Below are 21,504 nucleotides of genomic sequence, written 5' to 3'. Positions count from 1 at the left end.
GGAACTGATCAATATTATCCATCCATCCATTTTCTTTATCACTTATCCTCACGTGGGACGCGGGGAGTGCTGTAGCCTATCGCAGCTGTCAAGGGGCAGGAGGCGGGTTACACCCTGAACTGGGTGCCAGCCAATAGCAGGGCACGTAGAGACAAACAGTCTCACTCACAATCACACCCAGGGGCAATTTAGAGTGCCCAGTTAATGTTGCATGTTTTTGGGATGTGGGAGGAAACCGGAGTCCCCGGAGGAAACCCACGCAGGCACGGGGAGAACATGCAAACTCCACACAGGTGGGTCCTGGATTGAACCCGGGATCTCACACTGTGGGGGCAACGCTTGACCAGCTGCGCCACCATACCACCATCAATATTATCGATTTGTGAAAATGTTTGACATTGCTCAAAATTGGCCATACAGTTGTGCATTTCCCCCCTTCTTGATTTATTCTTTTGTTGCATGTTTGTCACAATTAATGTTTCCCATCATGAACTACATTTGAATATGTCAGTCATCACAAAATGCAATTTTTAAATATTTTTTTTAATCAGGCAAGAAAACTTGACTTCATTGCCATGTTTAAAAAAAGTGATCCCTCCCCAAAACATAACTGTGGTTCATAATACCAGAGTTCAATTTCTCTCGCCATGCCCAGGCTTGATACTGGCACACCTGTTCTCATTAAAAAAAAAAAAAAACTTAAATAGGATGTGCCTGAAAAGGTGAAGTAGACCAAAAGGTCAGAAGTTAGACATCATTCTGAGATATAAAGAAATTCAGGATCAAATGCTAAAGTAATTGACGTCTATCAACGGGGAAAAGGTTATAAAACCATTTCTAAAGATTCGGGGCTCCAGCACACCACAGTGACAGCCATTGTCCACACATGGCAAAAACAGAAGACTGGTGAAGCTTCCCAGGAGTGACTGGCTAGCCAAAATCAACTCAAGAGCACAGTGACGACTCAGATGTCTAAGAGGTGACAAAAGACCCCACAATAACATCCAAAGCACTGCAGGCCTCACATGCCTCTGTTAAATTCAGTGTTCATGATGCCACCATAAGAAATATACTGGGCAAAAATGGACTGCATGACATGAGTTCCAAGATGAAAAACACCGCTGAGAGTCAGACAGACCCACTATTCTGCAACGCCAAGCAGCTGAAAAGGACAGGTTTATATATTTAAAACAACAACAAAAAAAAAAAAATTGAGGAAAAAAAATGCATAAAGGCTCCACTCAATTTTGCCATCTGACCCTCAAGACTTTTGGGGAAAATACTCAATGGTTTGACAAAACAAAAGTTGAACTTTTTGGAAGGTGTGTGCCACATTACATTTGACATAAAAGTCACAATGCATTAAAAAAAAAAAAAAAAAAAAAACATAATACCAACAGTAAAAATGGTGGTGGTCGTGAAATGGTGTGGAGCTGTTTTTCTGCTTCAGGACCTGAAAGACTTGCTTTCATAATTGGAACCATGAATTATGTTGTCTACAGGCCATATGCTGAAATAACGTGGGTTTTGCAGTAGGACAAAAAACCCAAAACACACTGGCAAGTCCACCTCTAAATGACTGAGGAAAAATACAATATTTTGGAGTGGGATAGTCAAAGTCCGGGCCTGAATCATAATGAGTTTGTGGCATGACCTTCAAAAGAAAACCGTTTCATGTGGCTGAATTACAATAACTGCGCAAAAAATGAGAAGGATAAATTCCTCCACAGCGGTGTGAGAGACTCAGTGAGGTTCAGGGGACAAACGCATATATTCACTTGGCCATGTAGGATTGGATTTTTTTTCTCCCTTAGTTGTAGAAACCACTTAAAAACTGCATTTTGCATTTCCTTGTGTTGTTGTTCACTAATATTTCAATTTGATGAAGGGAAATGTGACAAATAAGAAATCAGGAAAGGCCAAATAATTTCACTCGCTTCATTTCACACCTGAAAACCTCATCGTAAACCGAAGACCCTCAGCATAACAGTTGGTGATTTTTTAATATTTTTAGTCGACCAAGTTGAGTACTTGTAATACTGTACTGGAAAAGGAGGTAATGCAATTACAACATTTCCAGGAAATGGTTCAGCTAACTTGCCAATGGGTGATTTGCATTTTGTGCAAGGCCTACAACACAAAAGAATGACCTTAAAACATGCAAATGTTGACAACAAAAAACAACCAAAACAATATAATAGAAGAGCTCAATACAGGTGACAGGTTTCGTAGGATGAAAAATATACATCAGCATTCTGTCTTTGTACATTCGCCAAAAACTGCAACCAGTGAGTCGAATAAACAAACGGTTGGATGTGATGAAAGACCAGCACAACAGAATGGGCACAAACATTAAAAAGGCAAACATTCACATAAAAATTCACACATTCTGAAGTTGAACCAAAAAAAAAAAAAAGAAGAAGAAAAACTGTAAAAGCATGCATAAGAGTTCCTACAGAGGAAAACAGAACCACCCCCCACATAAACAACAACAAACAGCTACGAAAATAGCAGATTTTTGGAGGACCTTAAATTGTACTGTGTAAAAGAGTACACATATTAGATTTATTGCTACATTAAATTTGGAGCAGTAGAATTATCATACTGCATGTGTGCTGGCTATCAGACCAATTGAATGTACTGCTTATGCAGTATTTCATTTACTCCATCAATATCAGTTGATGTGGCTGAACATTTTTATCTGGAGGCACTTTTGCAATAAGACAGAAGGAACTTGCGCATGCACAAAATGAATATGTGTCGTTGTTTGTTGATAAAAGAATGTGATGGTAAGACTTTGAATAGCTAAATAAAACCCAACATTCCTATGAAACACGTTTGAAAGTAGGTTGTCAGTGGTTGATGACAAATGCTAGATGAATCTAGAAATAACGAGCCTTGTCATTCATATAATGCTTGAATGAAAAAAAATGTTTACAACATCGCAATGCTCAATTTAAGACCTGCTGAAAAATAAACCCATATAGAACATGTTGAAGAGGGGAGGGGGAAAAAAAAATGAGAGCCAGCGCAATTCATTTGGACTAAGTTCATGCACGGCGAGGGATCTTATATATTATCCGGCTGAGTCTGTGCTATATACATCTCTTTACAATATCTTCCTGAATATTGAAGCAGTTCATTGACTTGCAAAGTGTTACTTTTTTTTTTTTTATGTTCAGTTGGCACTTCCTTGGTGGTTGTCTGTCAGCCATGGTAGTCATTGTAATGTTCAATTGAGCTTAGAGGAGCCAGTCAGTCTTCCTTCCAAAATAACAGGACGACAAGGCTGGCAAAATGGTGGAAGAGTGCAGGAAACAGTGCCATGTTGACTTTCAATTGGAGACCTATGGAAAACCACACAATACAGAAATTATCACGACAGTACCACAGTGGTTGTTTAGACAAACACGGAGAAATTTAACATCATGACAAAAACGTGTTCTCCACCAGGCTAAAAAACAGACGTCAACACTGCTACAATACCTACATGGGGGATTGTATTGCTTTCCACTACTTGTCACTGCACCTAAAACCTTTGCCAAATGCAAAAGTGAAGTGTGGGGGAAAAAAAAAGTCCATGTTTTAATGCCGGGAAACAGTCATCTGTTTTAAGACACCTGAAAGTAATAGAGCAATGGTGAGTGCTCATAATAATCTGTTAATGTAGTACATGCCCGAGCCCTTCAATAAAATCGTTGAAAGTAGTTATCTGTCAGTGTCCTCTATTGTACAATACCTTAGTTCTACTGTTTTGTTCTTGAATTCATGTCTAATTTGTCCTGTTTACCCTGTGAAAAACTGGAAAGGCGACAGCTTGTTTCGCACATGTGCAATGAGATACCAAGTAGTAACGTTGGGTTCATGGAGGATGTTTACAGTTCATGCGCATTTTGAATGGCAAAAAAAAGCTGTCAGTGAAGCAGCTTATCTGCCAACATGCATGTGCATAATTGTTGTTATTAGAATTGTTCAGCGGGAAACAGGCAGTGATTAATTTCATTGCCGAGTCACAATGACTGAAATCAATTCAGTCTTTACGTGCAGTGCCGTTTTCCCAGAGAACTTTTGAGGAAAAGAACAATATAATTTCACGAAAACAGGGAAGAATTTTGTCTGTCTCTTTCAAGCCAGCACATTCGAGAAACATAAACGGGTAGATGGTTGTCACTGGCAAACTGTTCTGTTGGCCCTGTCTCCTTTTTTCCACGGAACACACGGTCTGGACTATGAGGGGTCATGATGATTTAAACAACCTTCCCACTGCTATGAGCAAGCACGAGCATGGATCTTCGCATATCCTTTGTGTGAAAAAACTGCAGCCATTTGGAAACACACAGATCGAGCATCAGCTGAACGAGGGACTGCGACTCGCCAATGAGATGCACAACGCGCGGGTCAAAAAGGACCGGGATGTGTGGAAGAGGCTTGCGGATATCGTCGTCTACCATGGAACGACCGATACCCGTCTTGTTATCTCGCGCATTGCATTGCCCACATTCGTAACTTGGTGCTGTCACAAGTGTGCAGCACTATCGCACTGCAACGTTTTCTTTTCCACTTTAAATGGCCTGGCATCATTTTTTGCTTCCTCTCCAAAGCACGCCAAGGCTCTTGATGACATTGTGAAGAGGCGATTTTCCCGAGCTGCCCTAACGAGGTGGAACTACGCAGCTAGGTTGGTAAACACGGCAAAAGATAACAAGGAAAGCACTAATCGAACTGTTTAATAACATCAGAAACAACCCGTTGGACTGGGACGAGAGGTCCATTCTTTCAGCAAGCGGCTTTGTCCAATATTTAGAGGACCCCAAAGTTGTATTCCCCCTGCATCTTTTTTTCAGCATACTTGCCCTGAAAATATGAATGTAGATCCTTGTGAAATATCACTCAAATGCAGTCTCTTGGCTTTTCCGTACACAGCGTGCAACTTTTCTTTTAAATGCTCCATGCCTGTCCTCCCGCCACTCTTTCTGTAGAGGAAAAAAAGAAAAATAACTCAACATAGTTTAAAAGTCATTTTTTCCCCATTCACCATTTCTCATGCTTTTAACCAGAATACTTACTGCTGCATCTACGTTGGCTGGCGAGTCACCATTTGGGTCTGCCAGCATGGAGATAACACTAATCATTATAGTTTCAACAGTATGGATGGGAAGCCAGCGTTCTTCCGGTTTTTCATAGCCATACTTGTCCTCCCCAGGTTCGTGTAAAATAGAAATACATACATCGCCATTCTTGTCAACTACAACAAAAAAACAGGGAGTCCAATTAATCACATGACAACAAGAAAAAACTGTTTTAAAAAAAGAAAAAAAAAAATCAACTTTTTTCTTATGCAGTATACAGCCACACATCAAATTGGTTTCATTTCAATTATGTAAATGCATATACCAGTCCATTAATAAAACAAAAATTCTTTGCACATTTAAACTAAATAGAGGTGCATCTTAATATTTGAATATTGCACAAGTTAATTTAACTAGTTCAATTCAAAATGTGAAACTCATAATACAGATTAAACTTCTGAAATATTTTTCAAAAGGCTAATTCTTACCTACCTAATTATTACACTAAAAATCATTTTTAAGATGTTGTTTATGAGAACTGTCCGAAATGGCCTCAATGGAAGTTGTTATCAGTGCTGCAAGTAACATAAAGTTGAAGAGGTGTATACCAGAATCAGACTCAAGTAATGAATTTGATGATTTCAGACCCCGACTTGACAAACTGTCACAAAACTTGCAAATTGACTTGGACTTGATCAGTAATGACTCGTGACTTCACTCGTTCTTGAGCCCAATGACTTGAAAAGTTGTGAAAATATTGAGATACGAACCCTCAGCCAGTGCTTATTCCAGGAATTTCACAATGACGTAACCAATTACAGTATGTTCTCAACAGATGTCACTCAGAGGGAAGTGTCCCTCCATATTAAATATTAATTCTTTTAACAGTTACGTGTATATATACCATACTGTATATCATGAATATTGACTGGTAACAACTAAAAATCTGGTTAATATAAAGGTCTTTATTTGATGTTGAATTGTACAAGACAGGTAACTTACTGAAAAGTGGAGCTTAAAAAGCTCCGTGTCAGAGCTTTGGTCAATCAAGACTTAACCTAAAAAAATATCAAAGCTGCCAGTCATTCTTTTCATCTTATCATCCATCAATATTTCCACACTAAAACTTTTGGGTCTACTCATCTCGTCCTGCCATCCTAACATACTTTTTAGGGAAGCACTGTACATTAAACAACAGAATTGCTAATTGTTTTTTTTTTAATTACATCTTTTTAAAGACTGACATTAATTCTCAAGAATATCAAACAATGTCATTAAAATGTAGTGGAATAAATACAATATTTTAGTTAATTACAAATTATAAATAAAACAGACTCAGGTTCAGGTTAATAAAAATTACACTTAAATATTAAACATTTGGCACAGAGGACAAAGAGTCAATAATGGGCAATGTCGTGCCAATCAAGTTTCCAGTTGGTTCAGAAAAACATTCATAAAAACACAAGAACAGCAACCTGATTTGCATCAAGATTTGTACTCCCAATTAAATGTTTGCAGCATTATTTTAAATGACACGTTGAATAGCTGCAACTGTTTTACTATAAATCGAGTCATGCTACACTGTATATATGAATGTGCGCAATATACGCAAGTCCATCTATATTTGCATTGTTGGGAAAACGTTTCCTTAATTACACGCTGACGAGAAACAGAAAATGTCCCACTGTGCTTTTTGTTCCCAGTTGGAAAAAATTTGATTAGTTGCATCTTAAATGTATTTTGTCACTTTGAGGTTTATGTTGAGCTGTTGGTGTAATTTCATATAAATTTGACACGAAGTCATTGGTGTTAGAGGGCAGGCTGCGTGCATCTGGCTTGTATCTACAATGTTCCTACATTGTTGGTGTGGCACCAATGGCTTTGGAACCAATTAAATTTATGGTGCTCAATTTCTTTAATTGTACAGCTACATGCTAGCCATCTAACTTAGCTTTGACTACGCGAGCAGCTCTTTCTGTTTGACTGGAGCACCTACATTTCAAAAACAACCTTCCTATCTCTGATCAGTTTAGACCACAAGGGTTTAATGTGTCTGTTTTCAAGGTTCGCGATGGTTCTCTCACCCCCCCCCAACCATCCCACACACACACACACACACGGCTGGGAGCACATGCGTATTTTTTTTAGGTACACTGTTGAGAAATTAGTGTGCACAAACCGAATAGTGTATTTTGTGACTGTTCCACCCCAAATATATATTTTTTTCTCATTAATATACTGTATACTCCTGTGTGTGTGTGTGTGTGTGTGTATATATATATATATATATATATATATATATAGTATGTCTATAAGTATATGAATGTGTATGTGAATACTGCATGTAGAGAGAGAAAGCGAGAGGGCGAGAGAGCAAGATCGCTTGATCGGTCAATGGATAGATACACACACACGCAAGTTTCACTTTTTGAAATAAACTACTAAAATTATGTTTTCTACAATATTCTAATTTACTGGGACACACCTACAGTGGATTGAGAAAGTGAACACGCCTGTTTTAATACTATGTTTAACCCTTGGGAATCCAAGACATCCAAATCCTCTTTTAAAATTTTAGGTACTAACTAAATTAGTCAAAAAGCATCAAAGGAACACAAAAACATCACATTTAGAAAAATTTACTAAATTACTTCCAGCTTTGGAAAAGGGCTCCCTCTGAATGGATAGGGGAATGCCCACCAGCAGTCACTGTCAGGTGGACACATGTGAGACGTTGGGCTTTAAGGGTAAAAAGAGTAACTGTGGTGCGTTGTGTTTATACAGTGGGCTCTTAATTATACTGGGTCATAAGTGACCCCATTGGTTCTTTAGGGTTAAAAAAAAAACGGCTATAAAAATGTCTAAAAGATAACATATCACCATATCTTTATAATTTCACTGAGAAGGACATTAATAGATTGAGAGAGCACAAACGAACCAAAATCTCAAAACAAGCTTCGTCACCATCAAGCCAGCATCTCACCACTTGAGTGTCCACTTTCCCAAAATACGACACTGAGGTTACAAAAAATGCGCATCGTAAGAACGTTATCACACACCATGAAGAGTCATAGTATTTTGCATGACCTTGTTTTATTTAAAGCCTACAAGTGTCATGTTGATTTAAAAGTGATTTTCAAACAACTTTACTGCCTCAGCGTGGGTTAAGGATAGCCTCCAGCATGTTCAGTTTCAAATTCAGATTAGGTCACCACCGTAGGAACATAACTCAGTCGTAATCCGACAACCCCCTGAACATAGGCTCCAAATGTGTCAGACTGGGAGGGCATCTCTTGTACACCGTTCGCTTCGGAACTTCACAAATTTTCAACTAGATTTAGGTGGGCGGGTCAGGCTGAGCCACTGAAATTGCTTTTGAAAGTGTTACTAATTCTTCTGAAAAACCCACAGCATGATACTGCTACCACAATGCTCCATTCAAATTACGTTGATAAGTTATGTGCAAGGGGAGATACAGTGTATTGAAAACCTGGACAAAAAGATTCTACCTTAGTACATTTGACTCGTAACGTACAATGCGGGAACTGGATGCTGTTTTGTCAAATGTCTGACAACAAAACAAATTGCAAATACTGTATTTAAAATTTAAAAGGTCAGCTGATTAAAAATGTTTTATTCTTGTACATTTAACATTGTAAAGATTATTGGCAATCAGGGCTAATTATTTATGGTTTAGTTCTTTTGTATATTGATCAACGGTATGTTCACTTTCCAAGTCCACCATAAGAGTTCATGCCTTGTACATGAATATTTTCTTTTCATCAAAATCTTGCATATTTCCACGGTTAACCACTCAGAGAGCCTTGTTAATCTTCAACAATTTTAAACTTAATTTCAGGTATTTTTGCAAACACACTGTTCATCTCCTGGCTGTACCTACCATTAGGGTGCCAAATATCTGTGATAAATTTCATTTTAGGTGGCCTTAGAGGGTAGTCTTTGGGAAATGTCAGATGAACTTTAAACACACCACCTTCACTGTGAACATTAAAAAAGGCCAAATAGAAGAATTACTTTAACAATATCAATCTGATAACATTTCAAAACATTCATACCTGTAAGGGTGACAATAGTAGTTAAGATAAAAGGTGAGTACTTACTAAAGTGTGTCTGGTGGCCCAATGATAAGAACTTCCCATCTGTAAAGATCATTATCCTCAATCAGGCCAGCTGAGAACCCTTCCACTGGGTTTTTATTGAGCTCTAGAGACAAAATAGAATGGAAAATTAGGCTCAATACACCAAAAGATTTTTCAAATCGTAAAAGCGTAATTATCTGTGACAGACAGGACACAGAGACAAAAAAACCCCAAAAAAGTCAGACATTTAACAGTTTTGGTAATACCATATGTGGTGTGCTCCAATATTCCGGACACAGAACACCTGACACAGAGATTACGTTCTGATGCTGATCTCTACACGTCACATGATCACATATGATCAAACAAAAATTAAGACACGCAGACACTTGGGGGTATGCACCAATGTTACCGGAGTGTTTACGAAAGGACCTGAGATGGGACTGTTGTGAAATGGCAAAGTCGTCAAAAATAACTTGGGAAAATACTTCTTGCTCTCTGGGGAACCCTTTCTTGTACAAAATAATGTACATTGGGTAGGATATCTTTTTTTAATTATCTACATTGTTTCGAACCAGTTCACTGTCTGTTAATAGTCTGTTTTCCCCATACACATGAAGATTCTTTTAAATCCTAAATGTTGAACACATAATAATATTTACCACTGTCTTATTCTGGCCCTCAACATAATTGTTGTTTACTCGATGTAATTTTCCATGTAAAGAATTACCATCATGGTTGAATTTAGATCAGCACATTTTAAAATCTCATGAAATTGATTTGGAAAAAATATTTTGGGTTGGATTTAACACGAACAACAACAGATAAAGCAACATCAAAGAAGGAATTAAATTTTGATGAAAGTAAAAATTTTCAGATAACCTACAGAGAACACTGAATCAAATGATCATCCGCTGTTTAAGGTGATAAAATAACCTGTTCAAATAACTTTTGATAGCAACATGATTTGTTTTTATTAAAAAAATCAATTTGTTGTACTTCCAAATAATTGAAAATAAGATTTGGATATAGGTGCTTTTTATTAGACAAGTTTGATATTTAATAAAGGGGGTCCTCAGTTAAGCAAAGCAAAGTAAATTTATTTAGTGCATTTCATACAAAAGGTAACTGAATGTGCTTTATATGATTAAAATCATTTGAATACAAAGAAATAAAACATTTAAAATGGGGGAAAAACAGAAATGACAGCAAAAAAACTACAGTATATAATAAAATGAAATAAAAGTACAATTAAAAACAGCGTACAGTGCAAGAAATATTAAAAGTGGAAAGACTAAAAATCATGAGGAAAATGTTTTCAATCTAGATTTAAAAATGTTCACATTGTGGGCTGATGTCACCCCTCTCTGTTGGCAATGTATTCCAATTGTGTGCAGCTTGATAGCTAAATGCTGCTTCACCATGTTTGCTTTGGACTCTGTGTTCCACTATTTGACCTGAGTCTTGTCGATCTCAGAGTTCTACTGGGTTTGTATTCCGGAAGCACTCTGCACTATTTGCATACCTGTTTTTGACCTAATACTGGTCACCCGTGCTTGAGAAGAATCTGCACCATTTACCATGACCAATTATGTCAAAAACAAACATGGAATTTGTCTCCTGTAGTTGGAGTCACTCTAGTACAACAACGGACAGTCAATAGACAGAGAAGGTTTTTGAGACATAAAAACCTTGGGAGAGGAGTTATGGAGCAATGAAAGATTGTTAGTAATCTAGCAATGACAGGACACTTTTTTTTTTTGGACAACCGAACAAGAAGATGCAGAGTCCTCGACAAATTAGAGCATCTTGAATGCCTAACAGAGCAATTGTCCAGTGCAATGACGATTATGAGTAACAGTCATTTCAAACTGCTATTTTACCTGTAACCTTTCATTGCTCAGTGACTCTTCTTACTATTTTTATGTCCCAAAAGTATTTGGTGTCAAATTGCTGTCTGGTCTTATACTATGGCTGTCTATAGAGCTGCTCCAATTTCAAGAGACAAAAAAAAAAAATCCTTGTTTTTGACATACTTGGCAAATAAAGATGATTCTGATTTCTGTCGTGTAAGAGAACATTTACGTGCCGTTGAAGAGATCCTTTAAGTAGTGTGACAGTGTTTCAGTAGCATGTGTGAAATTTTTAACTACTCTTTGTAGGCTCGTTTCACTCGTGTTTGTAATGAGGTTGTTTCACTATTGTAAGAAATAATCCTGATTTGGTCCATGACTCCCCCTTCAACCTGACAGCGAGCCTATCTGTATACATCATGATGACAACATAGTCTCTAAGTGCAGAAGGGTGTCGTGTAAAGATAGTGTGTCTGTCAACAATTGCCTCGACAATCTTCCCGTAGTTTGTAATGGGACATTTGTACGCCTTTGGAAGGTTCGCGCAAACAGTTTGCGCCCGTACAATCATTCGAGTTCCAGCTAAATGTTCAATTAGCAAGGCAGGCAGTATCCGCTAACGCCAAATATTTCATTACCTGCGAGCTGTCTCCTTAGTAACAGCGCTGACTGAGGCTCTGTCATAGTTTAGCCAATGTGATGGGGCGATTGTGAACAACAATATGTCGCTGTAGTAGCTTTATATTCAAGTTTACTACACAGTCCCCGGGCTCGTCTATTTTCCGTTTAGCATTCGCGACATCTTGTCTTCTTCTTCGTGGCTTATTGCTGCAGTCCTCTCTCTGCTGTGACCTGTTACTACTTCTTCTTCTTCTTTAGGTTTCGCAGCCGTTGGTGTAAATACGTTGCTGCCATCTTGCGACAATTCCCAACATTTCAAAATACTGTACAGTAATATGGGTTTACGTCTAAATGCAGCTTGCTTCCTTCCCCTCGTTTGAATGTGTGAACTTTTACTGCAATGAGAGGACTGTTTGAAAAGTGGGTCATGTAAATGGAATATTCACTGTAAACACTGGATAGCAACAACTGGGCGAAGCAGTCAGCAGACAGTTCTAACAATTTTTTTAATCATCACGTGAACAACTACCTTTTTTTTTTTTTTACTCACAGTTCTGAGGAGTCGCCCGTATTGATTTTGCATGTCCTCCCCATTGCATGTTAATTAATTTAGCTTAATTTATTCATTAATTATGAGTTTGGTATGTTTACTAGAGAGACTTTTTTTTTTAACAGGACACAAATCATTCTTTATTGCAAGCAGATGTATGATAAGGGTTAGTTTATTATATTATATGTTATGTATATATTATGTTATATTTACAATTATTCCCACAGAGTATCCGAGTAACATATGTACTTTAAAAAATTTTAAGCATCTGTTCTGGCCTTTTAAATTTGAAAGACGTACTGAGTAATCAAAATACTTTTAATCACATGTTATGTCACCCTGACATAAAAACTGCACGTGATTGAAAAGAGCTGCGGCAGTAGGTGTCAGCAATTAAACATACTTGTGTTTAAATAACATGCACGTTCAAAAAAATGCACTGTTTTTGTCTCCATTTATCTTGTGATTAGTTTAGACTGTATCGCAACAAATATCTTTGTTTCATCAGCTGACAGCCACATGTTATAGCGAGTGTGTTTGCTCAAAGCTAGCAGTCATGACGGCCCATACAATTGATTGTTTTCCATTGATCTTGAAGCTTTGTTTTACAAAGTCTTAAAATGTTTGGAGTGCCCATGAAGTGTTCTGGAGCTGCTTTGCAGATGTAAAATTAAAATGCATAGGTTTTTGCAGATAAACAAAGACAAAGCAACATAAGGTAAGGATTTATCATTTGAACTCCTCTTGTTTATTATTTCTCAAGGGAGAAGTGGGAGGAAAGGAAAGTGATAAATGTGTCGTTTACAACATTGCAAGACAGTGAAGAACTGTGAGAAAACATTTTGCCGCCCCTAAAATGGGCTGTCCCTCACTTTCCCAACTCATTATAAGAGCTTGGGCTTCATTTGAGTTCCTCATGCCACAGAGACGCACAAGGAGCTCCACTGTCATCGGACCACTGTCACCATGGAATGAACAAGATCATCAACAAGTATGTCAAATTGCTTTACATTGTTAGTCGGGCTTAACGAGCGACGTGATGGAAAATGTTGGTCCAAAGTTGCACTGGCCACCACCCGAGGCCCCAGTGCCACTTATTTGACGGAGTAAAAATTGTGGTGTCAGTATGGTGATCAAAGTGTGCTATTAAATGAAAAATTATTACAGAGTTGACATTTTCATGAATGGAAGAACACAAATGTGTTTTTATTTATGTTGTAATATGGCAGACTTTTTTCAAAACCCTCTTCTCCTTTCTCTATCGTGTAGTTTCACCACACTTGTGTAACTGTCTTTTGTCACAAGGATATGTGGCTTTCCAAGAAGCTTGCCACTAAATGCTGAATAATTTAAATTATAATTTAATTTAAAGCAATATTAGACAAATAATGTTCCCTTCCCTTGTCAGTAACTTATACAGGAAGCAAGAGCAAATTAGATAAATAGTGTTCTGTGTTCTATGGGACGCAAAAGTAGCCGCAAGTTAAATATTTGCAATAGAATAATTTGATTTTGTTAAAACCAGTCAATCCTGTTTAATGATGTTTAACACGAAAACAAGTTCAGCATGTTTTATAAGAGAGGTGTTGGATTCCTGACATTAGGTTACTGTCCCCCAAGTCCAGGTGAAGCAAGACCTTACTCACGATGGAGCTGCAAGGATCCGTCACGTTCCTGCAAGATGGGGATCTACCTCGACGGAGTCTGGGTTCCATCTCTGGTCTGCACTATGGCTCATTTGTGAACAGCCTTTCGTCACTCACGCCCAAAGTGGACGAGAGACCCGCGGTGTCACGTCGGCAAGCCCACATCGCGGTGGTTGTGCTCTGCTACGTCAACTTGCTCAATTACATGGAACGATACACAATTGCAGGTTTCTGCACACAGGACAATGCTGGCCCCCAACCTCTTTTGTTGTCTATGAGCAAAATTGCAACTAATGACCTTTTCCTATGCATAGGTGTACTTCTAAACGTACAGGCATTCTTTGATATACATGACAGTACTGCTGGACTTCTTCAGACAGGTAAGATGATCTTTTTGAATGTCCCAGATCAGTTAGACATTTTGAAAGTCCCTCACCCCACCCTCCATTGCTTCAAAAGGAAGTGCTGTAATTCAGTTGCAGAACATACAGTTTGCGATTGTACCAATTTGTGTAAACAATTGCGGCCTCACTGCATTTAGAGCTACTTTGACAGCAACATGAGCTCCAATGAGAGAGACTTTAGGGGAAAATCCATTAGAAAAGAAAATAATGCTTAGTTTTGAATAAGAATGTCAGAAAGCCCATGCTTTAACAATGTTTACATGCATGTTTTGGGAATAAGGGAAGAAGGGAGTATCCAACCCCCACAAACACGGTGAGCACTTTAACCACAAACTGCCACAAATGCAAGCTGCAACAATGGTACTGCAGATTACAAAATACAAATGACATCATTAGAATTGCTGAAAGGCATTTAGAGATTATGTGATTATGAGAGGCGTCCCCATGTATAAACATTTTGTTGTTGTTGTTAGATGTCAGCAAATATGTGAATTTTCACATCTTATCAAGTGGGACAAGCTTCAGAAGAATAACTGCTAAAAATCTCCAGCCAGGAAGATAAGCACAAACTGGGAAACCGACGCCGCAATAAAACATAACAATGGGTATACACTACTGTATTATTTCATGACAAAAGCTCTGATTAATTTTTTTTTAATTGAGTCCCACTCTTAAAATGGATGCAAAGACAGAAACATTACACTGATGAAGGTATTTTAAAAATAAACATAATGATATTTAGGCAGCATGTGGCCCTGAGCACTTCTGCCTTCTGGGTATTCCAAATTCCTCCCACATTACAAAAACATGCATTGTGTCCTCTTTAATGATCCACATTTAAAATTTGAAAAATGTCAAACTACATACCAAACAAAATGGTCTTAAAAAATGAATATATTATACTGAAATAATGATCTTGTCTTTTTTAACACAACGCTCTTGTCTTGTTATTTTACAGCAACGGATGGGGCAGCACGGTGGATCAGCTGGAAAGCATTGGCCTCACAGTTTTGAGGTCCCGGGTTCAATCCCAGACCTGCCTCTGTGGAGTTTGCATGTTCTCCCTGTGCCTGCGTGGGTTTTCTCTGGTTTCCTCCTACATCCCAAAACATATAACATTAATTGGACACTCTAAATTGCCCATAGGTGTGATTGTGACTCTGGATTATCTCCCACAGCAAACTTCAGAATAGATGGATGGAGAATAATAATACATCGATTTTCTTAGCCCTTTATCCTCACAAGGGTCGCGGGTGTCCTGGAGCCTATCCCAGCTGTAAACAGGCAGGAGGCGGGGTACACCCTGAACTGGTTGCCAGCTAATCGCAGGGCACATCGAGACAAACAGGCTCACTCACAATCACATCGTGGGGCAGTTTAGAGTGTCCAATTAATGTTGCATGTTTCTGGAATGTGGGAGGAAACCGGAGTCCCCAGAGAAAACCCACGAAGGCACGGGGAGAAGACGCAAACTCCACACAGGCGGGTCCGGGATTAAACCCAGGACCTCAGAACTGTGAGGCCAACGCTTTCCATCTGAACCACTGTGCCGCCCAGAATAATAATGACTGCAGAAATGGAAAACTGTCATAGTATATCTATAATGTTTTTTTTTTTTTTTAACAATTAGTTGAAGAGCTGTCTTCACATAAAGAAGACTCACTTATAAAGATTCTGTACTAAACTACTCACAGTTTTTATCCTCAGCTTCCTAGTGACGGCCCCTCTCTTTGGTTACCTTGGTGACCGGTACAACCGAGTACACATCATGGCCTTGGGTTTGAGTGTGTGGTTGGTGACCGCAACTGGCAGCTCTTTTGTTGCTAAGTCGGTATGTGCAAAATAGATGCGCTCACACACATTTCATGAAACTTCACTTTCTTGACAAACACTCGAATGTTGACTTCATCATGTGACTTTTTTTTTTTTTAAAGGGAAGTTTTGAAAACAAACGGATACTCATATTTATGTAACAGCATGCCAAACTAAATATTAATCATGTGCTTCTATGTTGCTTTCATCTCTTAAGCACTTTTGGCTTCTGGTGGTGTTACGAGGCCTGGTTGGGATTGGGGAGGCGAGCTACTCCACTATCGCTCCCACCATTATCGGGGACCTTTTCACTGGGGGACAACGGACCGTTATGATTGCTGCTTTCTACATCTTCATCCCTGTTGGGAGGTCAGATATTTCATGTTTCTAAATCTATAATTTCATTCTTCTTTCACAGTGTAATCCTCTTCAAATGACCTTCTGTGTGTCCTTAGTGGTCTTGGCTATATAACAGGGTCATCAATAGCCCGCCTGACTGGTGACTGGCACTGGTCTCTCAGGGTGAGAATGCCCTTCAAAAACTCATTAAAAGCAAAAGGCATTAATAGAGCACTGACAATGATAAATCAACCTGCTCTGAATTGTTACTGTGTTGACAGATAACTCCCATTTTCGGTCTTATTGGGTTGATTTTACTGGTGCTCTTCTGCCCAAACCCATCCAGAGGTGCTGCAGAGAACAACCAACATGGTGTTAACAAGCAGAGCTCTTACTTGGAGGATATCAAGTACCTTCTCAAAAAGTAGGACACAGAAAAACATTCCGAGGTGGAATATTTGAACTCGCAGTTGACGCTGATGCTGAGCAAAAATCCTGAAGGCCTTTAATATAGTATTTTCTCACTCTCTCTCAAGTAAAAGTTTCATATGGTCATCACTGGGAGTGACGGCAATGGCCTTCCTTACTGGAGCCTTGGCTTTTTGGATGCCTACTTTTCTATTCAGAGCTCAGGTGTCTCAGGGCCTTCAAGCACCCTGCACGGACGGGTCCTGCGACAACATACACAGGTGCAGTGTGTGTGCATCACCTTCTACTTATTAGCTCTCCATTCCTAATACCTGCAGCTTTTTAACATTGTTTTATTTCTCTGCTCCCAGTACAGTCTTATTTTTGGCGCCATCACTGTGCTCTCTGGCATACTCGGGGTGTGCTTCGGCACTGGTTTGGCCAGATGGTTGCGGGACAAAGTGCCCAATGCAGATCCACTCATCTGCGCTGGAGGCATGCTGGGATCAGTCCCATGCCTCTTTATCAGCATCTTCATCGCAACGGCATCCATTCCAGCCACTTATGTAAGCTTAAATTCTTTTTAGACGCATTTCCCCTAGTACGTAAAGGAGTCTTGGACTGTCCCGTACCTGAAAAACCTTACAAACCACAAGCTTTACGAGGATCGTTAGATGAGGTTGATGTAGAAAAAATTCGACCCACTAGAACAAATTCCTCACCTTAGCCCATCACACCTCTTGGATGAACTCGAACAGATATTGTAAGGCCACATGTGATCTGGGTTGTTTTCTCTTTTCATAAAAACGAATAGGGGGTTAAATTACTCGTACAGATTTGGTTTAAAAATGTTTATTGATCAACAATGTATATGTGATCACTTTCCTCTCGTCAATATCTCATTTAAGGTCTTCGTTTTCATAGCGGAGGTCCTGTTATCACTGAACTGGTCACTTCTGGCTGATATGCTACTGGTAAGTGTGACAGTAAGAAACAAAATATTGAACTAACACTTGGGGTTAAATCATATTGGGTTTCTCTCTCTTCTACAGTACGTTGTTGTGCCCACCAGAAGGGCCACGGCTGAGGCTCTCCAGATTACAGTCTGCCACCTCCTCGGGGATGCCGGGAGTCCGTATCTACTAGGAACGGTGAGAAGTACAAAGAAGGCGTCAACGTTGTTTCTTTTCCAATTGAATTCCATTGTTGCTCCTTGTGCCAGCTTCAACCCCCCAAATGGTTGTCTTCGATCTCAATACTAGATATCTGACGCGATACAGAAATCCAAGCCTCCATCCACATACTGGAGCTTCCCTAGTCTTCAGTACAGCTTCCTGATTTGCCCGTTTGTTGGCATTCTCGGAGGGATTTTCTTCCTCATGACTGCTCTTTACATCCATGATGACAGAATGGCAGCTGAACAGCTGGTGGAAGGTATTTATTGTATTGTCAGGTCCAGAAGCATTTGATCAGGTTTTCATCATTTACTGATACAACTCCTCCTACTACTACTGCTATTGGTATGGTTAGGTAGTGCACACCAATTGTTCTATCATTCTCAAAGGTCAAGCGTCATCCCTATAAACATTCTAAAATAGATATTGTAATGAAAAATACATATAACATTATTCACTTCAATGTCGATACGAAAAAATAAATATGAGCAGAAAGCGCATCATCCATGCGCAAAGTTGCGGAAGTGTCATTCGACGACATCCAAGTGGTCGCCGTATTGGCTGCATCCCCTGTCTGTGACGTCACCCCGGGACATTCGCCATTGAAAACACGTGGTGGACCCCAGTATGGGAGATGAACACGCCCCTTCTGACGCGGAAGCTCTTTTCGAAGAAGAGAACATTACACAACCGAGTGAAGTTACCGGGGCAATATTACCCAATTGTTTCGAGCCATATTCAGATGATATGCGATCATGGCCAAACCGCTTTCATGTCCGATCCACTTCTGCGGCGCAGAGGTGGCTTATCACGGAGCCGAGCCGGGCTGCTTTACGGCGTTGTCATCGCATGCAGCTGAGTGCAGCATTGTCGGCATCGTTGTTCAGATCTGCCGTCGGCGGCGAGCCCGACACGCAGCCTTCCCCGGCCAGCCCGACGCCGTCCGACGTGCACATCGACACATTTAGCACGCCTGTCATATGTACGTGGATCTTTTTTTATGTTATGAGAGACCGATTACGGGGTCCGTTCCAAACTATTATTTTTTTTAGTAGCTGTACACACACCTACCTGTCATTTGGAACCCACGAAGCTCTCGTCCATTGCATCTGTGCAATCCATTTTTCACGACGAACCGGGCTTCTTGCAAACTTATGAAGGGTAAATCCAACCTCCTCAGTGTTCAAGCAATATTCAGCAATGCAACGAGCCGGCATTTTGGCTAACACGAAGGAACAATGAGCTACTTTCCCAGAGGTAAAACTAATCGAAACAAACGACTCCACTTGAGGGCGGTCCCGCCATGTATATCATCTCCTGCTTCTTCTTGAAAACAAATCCCTCGGGAGGATTTTCATGGCGGGAGTTACAAAAAGCTGTATGCGCCAAAATCATGTTTTGTGGGGAGAAAACGCATGGGTCCATGTCGGCTGGCGTTTTTTCATTCATAACTTAATGACAGTGGCCCTTCAAGATTACATATTTTTGTGAAACATCATTTATTACACTCCAATGCTTTATTTCAAATGTACTGCAATGATCTAGGGTAAAATCAAGAATCACTGTGCAAATACCTCTGGATCTACATCTTACTGCAGTACTGCGCTTTATTTGGAGTTATTTGTGCTTGTTAAAATCAAATTTTTGGAGGCTCAAGTGTATTTTCAGTGTTGCTTCTTTGGGCCATTGTGGTTGAACAGTCGCTTTTTATTCAGTTGACATAATGGCACACACATTTACTGGCAAATAACATTTCCTCTTTGACCAAACAATTGGCAGTCTAGTTCTATGACCAAGTCAGAAATGGTCTTAACCAGACAAATGGATCATTGTAAGGCAGATTGGCCTTGCATTGACGACATTCTAATCAATTCCAATGTGTGAGGGCAATGTCCCAACAGGGCTGCTCATTCACACCAGATATAATTTGCTGCTTTTTCTACTGAAGACAGTTTGTTTGTATGTTTATTCTTTTATTTTGTATTACCAATAGATCCTCCTGTGCAAAGTCCTACACCCGAGTCCACTGTGGAGATCAACGATGCACAGTCCAAATAATGCAGGACCACTGCAGATTTGTATTGAATTCTCTTGTTAAATGGATGAAAAACTTAAAGTGTGGTGATGGATGTTGGAATTAACGAGTTTTTTTTTTTTTTTTTTACAAAGTGGTGTGTAAACATAACAGATTTTATTCAAAGCGCTCCCGCTATCTTTAAAAGCATTTCACAATGTTAACATTCTGTACCACATTGCAGAGGAGGGAAGAATACAGTATATGTTGACATATTGTTTTGTATTATGAATAAATTGAACAAAAAATGTTTGTGTACTTTTTAATTATTATTTTTTTTTATCTTAAATCAAGATCCTTTATGAAAAACAAAAAGGTTTTACATGCTGCTAGCAGGGTCACCTCTTTTTTTCTTCACAAACCCTCTGACATTATTGATCTGCACCTCATCTGGGAATTTGTCAAAAATGTGTCTTTCCATCCATAAAAATAACCTAATTAAACCTAATTACTCTCCACAGGTAATCATGCCACATCTTGAAACGAAAAACAGACACGACGGCCTCATAATAGCCCATTTATTTCTACACTGTCATCACATCTCGTCTGTCTTATCTTAAATGAGACCCTTCTATTTCTGATGACACTTCAAATTTTGAAAATCCCTTCTCTTGGTAAATCCAGTTGAAAGAAAATGCTGAGTGTTGAGGGGGGGAAACTGCCAGTGCGAAGCCAAGAACACACAACAATGACCCCTAAATAAGGACCTAATAGACCTACTGTAAGAAATACAAAAATATATATCCCTCTGAACTGGATGAAAAGTCCAAAGAAATTACTGTACACGACTGGATCCTAAACGTCGACTACAGTCTGTGATTTAAAAAGTCCACTAGATGCTGCTGCTATCCTATTGTTAAGAGTACGTTGATCCACTTGGGGATTTTGTCAGAGTTGATCTGATCTCGGCTTGTCTATGTTCTTCTCCATATATATATTAAATACAATCGATGTACCTTTATTAAGCAGATGTTACAAAACAGCATCAAGCATCAATTTCATTTTTTATTTCGATTATTTTAACCCTTATATTTGTATTGATCAAGTCTGGAAAGAGAGAGAATGGTTGGCACGTGCGCCTCACAGTTTTGGGTTTGAGTACACTTTTCCTCCGTGTACTCTGGTTTAATCCCACATTTTAAAAACATGCTTCCTATCTTGAATGAAGTTTCTACTTTACCGTTGGGTGTGAGTTTGAATCGTTGTTTGTCTCTAAGTGGCCTGCTACTGTCTGGCAACCAGTTCAGGGAGTACCATGCCTCTCACTCAAAGTCAACTAGGAGAGGCTCCAGCTCAATGTCAACCAAGAGCACGATGGAAAACGGATGAATGGAAGTTTGGAAATGTGCTCAAAGGCGCGCTCGGAGTGCTGCTTGGTATCTCTCCAATCCACAAATCAGTTTATCCAGGGTCGGGTCTGAATTCCAAATGGTCAATGCATTCAAATAGCCAG

General features: G+C 39.4%; 2 protein-coding genes across 5 annotated transcripts; one reads left to right on the top strand and one right to left on the bottom strand.

Moving 5' to 3' along the window:
- Positions 1–1,984: 1,984 nt before the first annotated feature.
- Positions 1,985–11,878, bottom strand: ube2g1a (ubiquitin-conjugating enzyme E2G 1a (UBC7 homolog, yeast)). Its single transcript, XM_061802835.1, has 6 exons — positions 11,661–11,878; positions 9,191–9,293; positions 8,971–9,068; positions 5,067–5,245; positions 4,854–4,973; positions 1,985–3,347 (listed from the first exon to the last, which is right to left on the bottom strand). Exons 1-5 carry the CDS (start codon positions 11,704–11,706, stop codon positions 4,887–4,889), a joined length of 513 nt encoding a protein of 170 aa, XP_061658819.1. The 5' UTR covers positions 11,707–11,878; the 3' UTR covers positions 1,985–3,347; positions 4,854–4,886.
- Positions 11,879–13,085: 1,207 nt separating this feature from the next.
- Positions 13,086–20,411, top strand: spns3 (SPNS lysolipid transporter 3, sphingosine-1-phosphate (putative)). 4 transcript variants are annotated; one of them, XM_061802766.1, is made up of 13 exons: positions 13,086–13,184; positions 13,814–14,066; positions 14,154–14,219; positions 15,938–16,074; positions 16,273–16,424; positions 16,511–16,577; positions 16,676–16,818; positions 16,931–17,083; positions 17,179–17,368; positions 17,711–17,776; positions 17,855–17,953; positions 18,065–18,236; positions 19,971–20,407. In XM_061802766.1, the coding sequence occupies exons 2-13, from the start codon at positions 13,841–13,843 to the stop codon at positions 20,033–20,035; spliced, it is 1,536 nt and encodes a 511-aa protein (XP_061658750.1). In that variant the 5' UTR covers positions 13,086–13,184; positions 13,814–13,840; the 3' UTR covers positions 20,036–20,407. The 4 variants fall into 4 exon arrangements, with proteins under 4 accessions (XP_061658750.1, XP_061658752.1, XP_061658751.1 ...); XM_061802767.1 differs by having other exon boundaries at positions 13,093–13,184; positions 13,819–14,066; positions 19,971–20,408; XM_061802768.1 differs by lacking the exon at positions 18,065–18,236 and having other exon boundaries at positions 19,971–20,411.
- Positions 20,412–21,504: the final 1,093 nt, after the last annotated feature.

Source organism: Syngnathoides biaculeatus, chromosome 18, assembly GCF_019802595.1.
Source record: "Syngnathoides biaculeatus isolate LvHL_M chromosome 18, ASM1980259v1, whole genome shotgun sequence".
Classification (NCBI taxonomy): Eukaryota; Metazoa; Chordata; class Actinopteri; order Syngnathiformes; family Syngnathidae; genus Syngnathoides; species Syngnathoides biaculeatus.
Note: the sequence above shows the minus strand (reverse complement) of the source record. Positions and strands in the feature narration are given on the sequence as shown.